The sequence below is a fragment of the Pelodiscus sinensis genome, chromosome 31 (assembly GCF_052426305.1).
Source record: "Pelodiscus sinensis isolate ZL-2025 chromosome 31, ASM5242630v1, whole genome shotgun sequence".
Classification (NCBI taxonomy): Eukaryota; Metazoa; Chordata; order Testudines; family Trionychidae; genus Pelodiscus; species Pelodiscus sinensis.
This window is the reverse complement of record NC_143082.1, coordinates 12392546-12404291: the sequence shown is the minus strand read 5'-3', so window position 1 is coordinate 12404291 and position 11746 is coordinate 12392546. Positions and strand designations below refer to the sequence as shown.

Here is an 11746-nt window from a genome sequence, read left to right as displayed (position 1 = left end):
CGCGCGGAGGCCGCCCCGCCGCATGGAGGACCACAGCTCCCGGCATACGGCGCGCCCGGGAGCTCTCGCGAGAGCTGGGGCCGAGGGGCGCTTCCCGCGATGAGGGGCGGGGCGCAGTGCACACTGGGAATTGTAGGCTGGGGGGGTGGACTTACTCAACTTCCAAGGGGGTCTGAACTACAAGTCACAGGGAGCTGAGGAGCCCTAGGCAGTGGGGGGGCTTGGTGGGGAGGGGTACAAGGGACACCCCCCAAGGGGGAGAGGACTATAGTGGGGGGTACCCACGTGGGAGGGGAGTACCCTGGGGGCACCCCCTAAGGAGCTGGGGGAACCCAGGGTGCTTGCTGTGGGGAGGGGTCTCACCCAGGTTACCCCCAACCAAGGCCTGGAGCTGCAGCAAAGGCAGGCAAGGAAGGGGAAAGAAACTCCCTCCTCCGAGTGCCCCTTGGCATAAGTGTTCCCACCCCAAGGCGGAATGAATTTTGTGATGTGCACAGGTGTGGCAGTGGTGTGCGACACATCACCGTCATCCTGGTGCACATCACTAAATTCACGTAGCCGGGTGTGGGGCTCAGAGCTGAGGCAGAGGGCTGGGGTGCAGAGTGTGAGGGCTCTGGGGAATAATGGAGGCACCAGGTTTGGGGAGGGGCTCAGGGGCAGGGTTGGGCTGTAGGAGGGGGTACAGGCTCAGGGCCGGGGATGTGAGCTTTGGGGGTGAGGCCAGGGATGAAGTCCTTGGTGTGCAGTAGGATGCTCAGAGCGAGGGGCTCAAAGTGGGGTAGGGAGTTGGGGCTTGAGCTTACCAGGGCAGCAAGGATAGGCCCCTTTCCCTTGGCCATAGCAGCTCCATGCTGGGGCCGGTGAGGAGGGGCTCCCCTCTACTGGTCGTGGCAGTTTCGAGGCTTGGTGAGAAGTATTGCTTCCCACTGCAGTCCTTGGTTCCTGTCCCACTTAATGGCAAGTTGCTCAGCTTAGTGGGGAAACTTAGTCCTGGAGCTATCTCTCCCAAGCTACCCATCCTGGCCCCACCCATCCCTCATGCCAGCCCATCTCCCCTCCCAGAGCCAGGCCAGCACAGATGTATCCAGGCACGTGTTCATCAGCTTCATTTTTATTTTGTTTTTTTAAAAAAATTAAAACTCCAATAACGGGAAGCATAGACAACTGAAAGATGGCATGAACAAGGGCTTTCCACACAGAGGTTTATTATGGGCCCAGCCAAACCCAGTGTCCCAGGCCTGAGAATCCAACATGTGAGAGGAAAGCACCAATTCCCACCCACCTGTGGCACCAATCTGGCTGTGAGATGCACTTGGAGAAGCCCTTCTTCTGCCGACACTCACAATTTCAGTGTGAGTTTTTTGTGTTTTCAGTAAAGTATGGTTCTAGTCTTTGTGGCTGCACAGAAAAGCTTCAGAGTATGAGCTCGTGTGTGACCTAAAGGCTCAGAAACCAGAAAGCAAATAAAAAAATACCACAACCAAACTCATTTTAAAAAAACACAACAGAATTTGACAGCTGAATAATGATTTTTGAGCCCTTGAGATCAGTACTGCTGCCTACAGAGCCCTTCTTGACCTTAGAACATTTGTTTGCATCATTGCAGAAGATAGCACACAACTTACAGATTCTTTATTTCACCAATGCTGTATTCACTAGGGTCGTGGTAGATAGTTACCTGGAGGTTTGTCTGTATTTGGTATCCCTTGCTCATATCAGAGCAAGTTTGTTGGCACGGCCCTCTTTGTTAATAAATGCAGCCCCAGTTGCTACAAATGAATCAAACTATATGCGTCACCTTCCAAGACCAGAGCTTAAATATGCAATAGAGGTATATTTCCTTCTGATCGGCATATTCCCTGCAAACCTTGGGACTTTGTCTCAATTTGAGTCACTTCGCAGGCTGTTATTCCTGTGAGTGTCTGATTCTCTTTAAAACTGAAACACTAAAGCTATTTCATCCTGCAGCGGAGAGTCCCACAGGTAAAAGTGTAAAGCTCAGAGATTTCTTTTCACCTTCATTTCACCAGTTCTGACACACAGCAAACAAGGACAGGAATACAAAAATAAATACTCCCTGCTTTCCAACAACATTAACCTTTACACTTTGAAAACATACAAGGAGGGGGCTTTTCTGGACAGTCCAGACAAGTCTACTGGAGGCATTGCACGTGTCTTTAAAAGGACTAAATAGCATATTGGATTGGCTCATTTTGAACCTGATTTTCCCTTGCACCCATTTCAAGCTGCCAAGTTTGCATGCCCTTTGCACAGGTGTAAACACCTCGAAGAGAAATTGGACCCAGTGACTTCACTAGAATGAGTCTGTCTGGAAGCAAAACCAGCATCTGCCCCTTTGAATTTAGTAGGAAGATGCAGGCCTGGAGCTACTGCCCCATGCTCCGGTCTGCTGGGTGGCTTTTGGTTTGTTCTTTAGTTCTTTCTCCTTTGGAGAGGCTGGGAAGAAAACACAGCAAACCTCTCACCCTGTCACGCTATTGACTGTTCCCATTTTAGAACCCAGAGGTCGGGGCTCCTGCCTTTGAAACAAACAAGCACAGAACAGGTGGGGAAGCCTCCAGCTTGGGCTTGCTTCTACTTTTCAGTCCTCCCTTCCCAGCCCTGCACTCTACCCCATGGCCGGAGTGAATAGGTTTTTCTGCAGCGTTAGTGTCACTTGCCAGCAGAGGGCAGAAGTGGCAGCTTTTAGAGCACGTGTTTGGTCCTGGGCTTGGCCCCGGCCAGCACGGCTTCCTTAGCCCAGACCTGCAGGGTTGTGGATTAGGACTGAGACTCACGCACTTCGCCCCCTGCTTGTAAGGGGAGATCAGGAGACTGTGCTTCCCCACGGCTCTAGCAGAGGGGAGATGGGCTCACTGGATGCCCCCGAAGCGGCCATGCTGCACCCCGATCTCTCAGGACAATTGGTTAGCTCCTCCGGCTGCAGCAGGGAAGGGATGTGCCAGGGTGGAGCCCGGGAAAACCTACTCCACACTCCCTTCTGCAGGTCCTTGCAGGTCTCCCGCCTTAGTCAGAAATTGCTAATATCACCCATTCCTCCCGCCCATCGTGTGGCTGAGCCAGGGTGGAAGCAGTGAGGAAATGCACCTGCCCCTTGCAGAACTCAGAGCAGAGAGCGACAGCCTGGTCTAATGGCTAGATGCCCCCTTTTTTCTGGCGCTAGGAGCAGAACCAGGAATCCTGACTCTCGTGAGCTCCGCTCTAACTCATAGGTAATGCTCCCCTCCCAAAGATTAAGAACATAAGAACAGCCATACTGGGTCAGACCAAAGGTCCATCTAGCCCAGTATCTGGTCTGCTGCCAGTGGCCAATATCAGATGCCCCAGAGGGAGGGAACATAACAGGTAATCCTCACATAATCTCTCTTTTGCCATCCATTTCCAGACAAACAGAGGCTAGGGACACCATTCCTACCCATCCTGGCTAATAGCCAATGATGGGCCTAACATCCATGAATCTATCTAGCTCTTTTTTGAACCCTGTTAAAGTCCTAGTCTTCACAACATCCTCTGGGAAGGAGTTCCACAGGTTGACTGTTCGCTGAGTGAAGAAAAACTTCCTGTTGTTTGTTTTAAACCTGCTGCCTATTAATTTCATTTGGTGACTCCTAGTTCTTATGTTGTGGGAATAAGTAAATAATTTTTCCTCATTCACTTTTTCCACACCAGTCATGATTTTATAGACCTCTATCCTATCCCTCCTTGATCTTTTCTTTCATCGACTTCCACCACTTTATCCAAGGAGGTCCAAGCTCAGGTAAAGTTCACTGCCATCCATGGCTTCATGTGGAAATAATTCAGAGCCCCCCCACTCTTGCTTTGAGGGCAGGAGACACATACTCTACTTCCTGCAGAGGAGAGAAACAATTCAGAGCCCTTGGGCACACCCAGACCAGGACAGAAACTGGACACAACCACCCGACAGAGAGCGCCGGCCCCTGTGTCTAGCGCAGAAAGCCTTTGTCAGAGGAAAGTCCTCCCAGTGCATGAGCCAAACCCGCTGCCCAGTGAGCGTGGCCAGCCTGCTGGAGCCCAGGGCAGGAACACAGCCCGTGAACCAGGCCCCCTTGTTCCAGCGTTGCACGTGACGTGAAACACACCACGAGGTTCAGTGCAAAAATATCAACTTCATTTCTTCACCGCAGGCTTGGGGTGTTCTCCCTGTGCCCCGTTGGCAACTAGCACCCCACAGCTCTCATCAGGCTCCGGTGCCGGGGCGTGAGAGGAGGGGAGGCTCTGGCCACCCTGTTTACACTGGTGTGAATCCAGCGTGACTCAGGAGGATGCAAGATCAAATTCCAGTCCACTGGCTTCTTACACCAGTGGAAATCTGGTGAAACTTGCACAGAACCTGATGCGCCAACACCTTCTGACCTGCCGTGGCCTCCAAGCTCAGCGGCACCAAGAGAGGGGCAGCAGCCATGAGAAACCCCTGGCTGGGGCTGGTGTGTGTGTGGAGAGCTACAAGGCCGGGGCAGCTGACAGCCGTGGGGGCTGGCATGGGAGCCGCTCATGGGTACGGGCTGCCTCCATCGTTCTAGGACTGACTCCCAGCCTCTGCATGGCCCACAGGGGGAAACTGAGGCCCAGAGCAATGAGTCCGTGACTGAAAACCCAGGAGTTCTGGCTCCGGGAGAAGTGCTTGATCCACTAAACCCCAGACCAGCAGCTCCCTCATCTGCTCACTTCACCCCCCCGGGCCCTGCCTGGAGCAGCTCTGGGGTTCTTTAAACCCAGGTGTATGCAGCCCCCTGCTCCCATGTTGGCTGGGTAAGGAGTGAGGAATGGGGCAGCCCCCTTCTTCAGTGCTCGATCCCAGGGCCCCAAACACCCCCTGAGAGCTCATTAAAGGAGGCTTTCCCCATGGGGGGGCTGGGAGAACACAGCCCCTGCCGCCCCTGCCCATGTCTGATCCTGAGGCAGCACGAGAGGAGGGAGGGTTGCTTTGGCTTCGCAGTGGGGCAGCGCATTGCATCCCAGCATGCAACGGCGCAGAGCCAGGGGGCACGCCCCCACCCGGCGGCCCCATTAAGGGAGCAGTGTCTGCATCTCCCCAGGGTGCCGGCTGCCTGTAACGGGCCGGGGAAGGTAATTGGCTCCCAGCCGCCCAGACGGGCTTGTTCGGCAAACGGCAGGCAGGCCCCACAGCCTCAGCAGGCATCTAGAGTCCCACGGCCCTGTCCCTGGGCCAGACGGGTCGGCACCACCCTCTGCCCCCTAGGTCCGCTGGGCGTCCGCCTTGGCGAACAGCCGGCTGTGCCAGTAGTCAGGGTTGTCGAAGGCACAGTCTGAGGCTTCCAGGCTCCGCAGCGGTTTCATGAAGCCGTTCTTGGGGCAGGGCGAACCCAGGCAGCCCGGGGCTGGCCCCAGGAAGGCCTCCATCACCTCATAGCCCTGCTCCTCGGGGCAGCCCTGGGGCCCAGTCGTGCTCATGCAGGTGTAGTCGTCCTGCCCGGCCCCCGGTGAACTCAGCACGCTGCTGAGGGACTGGCTGAGCTTGGGCTGTTTGTTCATGTACTCGTAATCCTCCTCGGCCCCGGATGTCTCCTGGCCGGCTGCAGCTGGCGGGGAGCCCTGCATGCTGCCCAACGAGGCGCTGCGTTCCGAGCCCAGGTCCATGTACTCATAGCCCAGCTCCTCTAGGGATACCGGCCGGGGCTGCGAGGGGCGTCTGTTCATGTATTCGTACTCCTCCTCCAGGGGCCCGGCTCGCGCTGCCCGGGCCAGGCTGGCCGCTCGCTCTGTGGGGGAAGCCGACAAGCCGGCGTTAGACGCAGCTGGGGTCGGGTCTGCCTCCCGGCCTCCCCGTGGGGATGGCACGAGGCATCGTGGCAGCGTTAGCGCCTGTGCAGCTGTGGCCTGCCTGCCTCACTCAGCTGTGGCCTGCCCACCTCACAGGCACAACGGGGCAGGCAGGTCACAGCGGGCTCTCCGCCCTCACGAGTCCCCAGCGAGGCAGGAGGAACCAGGTGGCCATGAGGAAGTGGGGCCGGTACCCAGAGTTCCACCTCCCGCTCGCAGATTCCAAGCTACAGGTGCAGCAAGTTTGCTGGGTCTCAGCCTGAGTGGCCAAGTAACTACTGCCCCCATGCGTCTGTTCATGGCAGTGAAGGCCCAGGACGCCCCCTGGTCCATGGAGCAGGGTGGGTGAGCTGGCAGAGGCAGCATGGGGTCCTGCCACTGCCTAGGCGCGGAGACCGGACCCGGGGCGGCGGTTACCTCGGCTGTGGCGATTCGGCATGACGTAGCCGTTGGCGTCCTCCTCTTCGTCGGCGGTGCCGGCGTGCGGGGAGAAGCTCTCGCGCTGGGAGAGGTAGGCGCTGTCGCCCCGGGAGCGGAGGCTGCGGCACAGGCTGCCCGCCAGGGACAGCTCCTCTGGTAGCTCGCACTCCGAGGCCGTGCCCCGGCCCTCCGACGACTCTGACACCGTCCGCCCCACCGACTCCTGCCGGGCCCTCAGGGTCTGCCGGGAGCCCAGCCCAGCGCTCTGGGAGACGGAGGGAGAGAGACGGGGTCAGGAAAGGCCCCTGCTTGCTGGAGCAAATATGGGCAAGGCCCAAGGGAGGGGCTTTAGCCAGCCGCTGCCCTGCTGAGCCGCAGCCCCCTGCTAGCCCAGGCCCGGGCGCCCCTCCCCATTCCACCAGTGCCCCTCCCTCCCAACCCACAGCCACACGACACCCTCCGGCAGAGGACCTCCATAGGGTTCACGCCTTGTACGCTGCACTGGGTACCTGGCGGCAGCTGCTGAGGCCAGTCTGGTTCATGGGGATGTAGCCGGCCGGGGAGCTCAGGTTCGGGCTCTGCAATGGGAAAGAGGCAGGGCGGTGACTGTTTGGTCCAGGGCAGAGGGCTTTTGGCACCGGGACCCAGGGAGATGGCACACACTGGGCGAGGGGGAGGTCAGTGCTAGGCTACGACCACAGAACCAGGTCTCATGCTTCAGGGCCCAGCGCTGCCAGGGTCAGGAAGGAAACGCCTCCCCAGCAGGGGGCATCCCACAGCCAGATGCAGCGGGGAGTCCCCGCTCCCGAAAGATGCTTCATCTCCCCCGGAAGGACCAGGGGGCCCACAGGCCGAGGCAGCCGTCTCACCCGGGCGTAGTCGACCTGCTGCTTGGAGGCGAAGAGGCCGGTGGCCGTGTTGAAGGAGCTCAGCTCCTCTTCCAGCTCCATCTCCATCTCCAGCTCCTCCATGTCCTCCAGCTCCTTGTCGGTCAGGGGGGGTTCGGCGGGGGACAGCAGCCCACTCTCCCTCTGTGGGAGGAAGCACCAGATCAGGGGCCAGCGAGGCGCTACCAGGGCCCGGACCCTTGCGGGGTGAGCGAGCAGGCCCACCTTAACATTCGGACGGGGGCCCAGCTAAGACTTGCCCAGAGCAGAGCGCTCCGCCCCACACCCGCGCAGCTGAGGAGTGGGGCGGGGGGGATGGGCTGGGAACGCCCAGCACCAGGGCTCCCTGGGGTGCATGTGTCAGGCAGGGCAGACATGGAGGGGGGGAGGGCAGATGAGGGATTTAAAAGGTCAATGAACCATAAGTCAGGTATGTCATGGGGGCGGGGGGAATGCTAGGGGCTGGGGACAGCCCTCCCCCCGTGGAGAATGACCCACACTGACCTTGATGACCAGGTAGCGGGGTGGGTCACGGGCCATACGCGTGAACTCATTGGCCAGTTCCTTGAAAGTGGGACGGACATTCTCGTCAATCATCCAGCCTGGAGGAGGAAATGGGGGGGGGGTGAGGTCCAGCGGGAGTGAGACCCAGCCCCCTGACACCTCCCCGCACTGTAGGCCCCACCTGAAAGGCTAGGTCAGAAGGAGAGCACATGGGGAGCGACCTTCCAGCCGTCTGCCCAGGGCTGTACTCTAATCCACCCCCACCACAAGCTGTACCCCAGCTGACAACTCTCCCCCAAGACCATGGGGAAAAGCTCCTCCCTTTCGGGTGCGACCTGGCCTTATGGGCAGGGCCAATCTCCCCCACAAACTGCCCCCCAGGGCTGGGACCAGAGCATCCAGAGCCGGGCCCAGCCCCGCCAGCAGGGGGCGGCAGGGAGACAACGCGCCCAGCAGCAACGACTCACATTTCACCATCACCATGTAGACGTCGATGGTGCAGATGTGCGGCTGCGTGAGCCGCTCGCCTTTCTCCAGCAGGTCGGGCACCTCGGCCAGCCGGATCCCCGTGTAGGGCTCTGCCCCGAACGTCATCATCTCCCACAGCGTCACGCCTGCCAGGACGGGGGATGAGAGCCAGGGTCAGGCCAGCGGCGGCTGGGGGGGGGGGAATTCTGTGCTGGGGGGTGCACATAGGACCCGGCAGGGTGGGGCACTGTGGGGAGTGGGGCAGGGTGCTGGTGAGGAGGACAGCTTCTGGCTACTCCAGCCACGGGCTGCCCCAGCCTCCTGGGGGCGATGCTCGGCGGGCACTGACCGTAGCTCCAGACATCGCTCTGGTGCGTGTACTTCCCGAAGTGGATGCTTTCCAGCGCCATCCATTTAATGGGTGTCTGCAGGATGAGAGGCGAGGAAGGAGCGTTACCCGGGCAGGGGGCACTTGGAGGGTGCTTCTGCCAATGTAGCAACGCCAGGGCCGGAGAAACCACTGGGACGGGATTCCAGGGGGCATTGGGGCTGCTCCGTGTCCCCACCCACTCTGCTTGCTGGCCAGGGTCAGTATTCCCTCTAGCATTTTCCATTCCAGGTTGAATATTCTTTTGGATGGGTTGAAATGTCTTATGTGCAACACCAGAACTGAGATAGTGTGCGTGCGAGTGTGTGCGTGCGAGTGTGTGCGTGCGAGTGTGTGTGTACACCACCAATACAAAACACACAGATTTTATCTACCTACCTACCTATTTATCTGCCTATCTATAGCAGTCCATATACGTGGAAGAAAATATATTAAAACAAGGGATAGTTAACAAGGAGCAATGCTCAAAAAAGAAAATTAACACTACCCTTGGAGTATATGTATCATCATCCTTTCTAACTCAAGCTAGTAAAGACACCAAAATGCATATTATCCACACATAGCTCAGCTTTAACATGCTACACAAATTTATGAGTCGACTAGAAATAGTATTTGCAAGGTGAGCATGACTAATACAATATTTACTGACACCGGGAAGGAAAGTAAAAGGCATTCACTAAGGCGTATGCACTTTCTCTGGGGAATATTTAAGATTTATGCTATAAAAACAGATAAAAGTTCTCCTGGTGTGTGTCACCAACTCAAAGAGGGGTAGCTATTTTAGTCTGTAAGGGCATGTCTACACTTGCACCCACTTTTGAGAGAGGGATGCAAATGTAGACATTTGAAACTGCAAATGAAGCCGGGATTTAAATATCCCATGCTTCATTTGCATATTTACGTTATGGCGCGATTTCAAAATAGCGCTATTTCGAAAAAAGAAATGCTGTCTAGGCACGGTTATTTCAGGAGAAAACCCTTCTTCTGAAATAACCCTTATTCCTCTTACAATGAGGTTTACCAGTTATTTCGGAAGAAGGATTTTCTTTCGAAATAACCGCGTCTAGAAAGCATTTCTTTTTTCGAAATAGCGCTATTTCGAAATAGCACCATAATGCGAATATGCAAATGAAGCCCGGGATATTTAAATCCCAGCTTCATTTGCAATTTCGAATGTCTACATTTGCATCCCTCTCTCAAAAGAGGGTGCAGGTGTGGATGTACCCTAACTGAAAAAAAAAAAACGAATGGTCCTGCAGCACCTTAGAGAGTAACAAAACTCAAAGAGTAGAAGCCCCAGAACAAATTAACACATGGCTTCAGGGTTTGTAGGCAGATAGGCTACATCTATACCATGAGTTTTGCCGCAAGAACCTATGCAAATGAAGCACGGATTAGCATTTTCTCGCACTTCATTTGCATACTCTCTTCCAATCCGTTTTTGCACAAAAACAAGCAGTGTGGATGTTTCCTTTTTGCGCAAGATCCTTATCTGATCAGAGTTTTAGATATCTGCAACACTCCAAAAAATTCTGTGAAAATAATCTTTTTCTTTCCTACCTTAAGCCATTAACACCTATGCAAGCTTTGTTTGAAATGCAATCATGCAAATGTCCTCCTAACACACAACCCCCCCACCCCCCATGAAGCCTGCTTTTCCCCTCCCTCCAATCCAGCCAGCCAGGGAGGAATGCAGCAAAGGAGTCAGGACACGCCAAACAAACTGCCCCCTGCCTCCACCTCACTGCACATAGGTCAGCATCCACCCCACCTACCACATGCAGTCAGCCCCTTATCTCCCCCTTCCCAGGCTTGAGAGTGCTGTCTTTCTGCCTCTCTCTTCTCATACAGATGGGACTTTCCAAACTCCCTTCCGCTCTGACTTCCCCTCAGCCAATTACTCCCTTCCTCCTTCTCTTCCTCCTTCCCCCAGCCACTTATTTCCTCCTTATCTTGTTTTTTACCTGCTCTGGGAGCTGCTCAGTTTAAAGCAAGCAGCTAGCTCCATTTAGCTGCTTGCTTAGCAAGATGATGCCCCTCCCCCTGCCAGTCAGCTGAGCTCCCTGCCTGTGCAGGAGCTTTGAACTCCTGAGCAGAGCTCAGAAAACAGATGTGCAGCTGCACAATCGCGCAACTTACAGGGAACTTAGGTCAGGGTGACCCCAACGCAGGCAGACAGCCTCAGGGGACATCCTGCCAGAGTGGGCCTGAAGCTCCATGGCCTCCAGTATGAGCATGGGGGGAAGAAGCGGGGATCCCGGGCTTGCGTCCCACCTTGATCTCATTGTAGAAGTATTTCTTGTCGTCGGGGTAGAGCAGATCGGCGACTCCAAAATCCGCCACCTGCACCTGGCTGGGCGACTTCAGCAGGACGTTGCGGGCGGCCAAGTTGCGATGGACCATCCGGTGTTCCTCCAAGTAGTACATGCCCTGGGAGTGAGAGGCGGTGACCAGGAGGCAGGTAGGTGAGGTGAGGGGTTCACTCAAGTTTTATCCCAGGCTATGGGTACACTGCCAGTTTCTGCTGCAGAAAATATGCTAATGAGGGACTCATTTGCATGAGTCACGATCTCATTTGCATATTTTCTGCTGAGCCGTTTTTGCGCTAGGGGTTTTTGTGCAAAAACAAGCAGTGTGGACGTTTCCTTTTTGCGCAAGGTGGGTATACCTCCTTTTTTGAGGCATAAGGATCGTGCGCAAAAAAGGGTTTTTGCGCAAAAAGAAAACACTCACACTGCTTGTTTTTGTGCAAAAACGGATCGGCAGAAAATATGCAAATGAGATCGCAACTCATGTAAATGAGTCCTTCGTTAGCATATTTTCTGCCGCAAAAACTGGCAGTGCAGACGTAGCTCCAGTGATGAGCAGCAGACTGCCCTATCTCAACCTATAGAATCAAGCTCCTCTCATCTCTGATGGCATAGCTCCACCCATCATCCTAGGCTCCACCCATTGCTCCAAAGCTCCACCCACAACTACAGAGCCAGCAGGGCATACTTGCTAAAGTGGTGCAGCCTCAAGGTCCACACACAACCTGCATAGCTCCTCCCATGGCATCAGGCTCCTCCCTCCATGGAAAAGCTCCACCCATACCGCCACAGGCTCCTCCTACCTCCCCAAAAGAGAAGAGAAGGCACTAACAGCACTGACATGCTCAGAACAACCCTCCCTTAGGATTCAGTGTCAGCACCCCAGTGGAGACGAACAGGCCTGATTCGCCTTCCCTTGAGGGCAGCAGCACTTCAGGGGCAGGTGT

The 11746-nt window shown here is 55.8% G+C and overlaps 1 protein-coding gene across 1 annotated transcript in view; it reads right to left on the bottom strand.

The window, feature by feature from the left end:
* Positions 1-1095: 1095 nt before the first annotated feature.
* ERBB3 (erb-b2 receptor tyrosine kinase 3) overlaps positions 1096-11746 on the bottom strand; it is a 45266-nt gene continuing 34615 nt past the window's right edge. The window contains exons 21-28 of the mRNA XM_075901916.2: positions 10765-10920; positions 8452-8527; positions 8102-8248; positions 7635-7732; positions 7113-7274; positions 6753-6821; positions 6241-6508; positions 1096-5762 (exon numbers count right to left, since the gene is read on the bottom strand). Of these exons, the coding sequence (XP_075758031.2) occupies positions 5239-5762; positions 6241-6508; positions 6753-6821; positions 7113-7274; positions 7635-7732; positions 8102-8248; positions 8452-8527; positions 10765-10920 (1500 nt within the window). The 3' untranslated portion in view covers positions 1096-5238. The remainder of the gene's footprint in view (positions 5763-6240; positions 6509-6752; positions 6822-7112; positions 7275-7634; positions 7733-8101; positions 8249-8451; positions 8528-10764; positions 10921-11746) is intronic.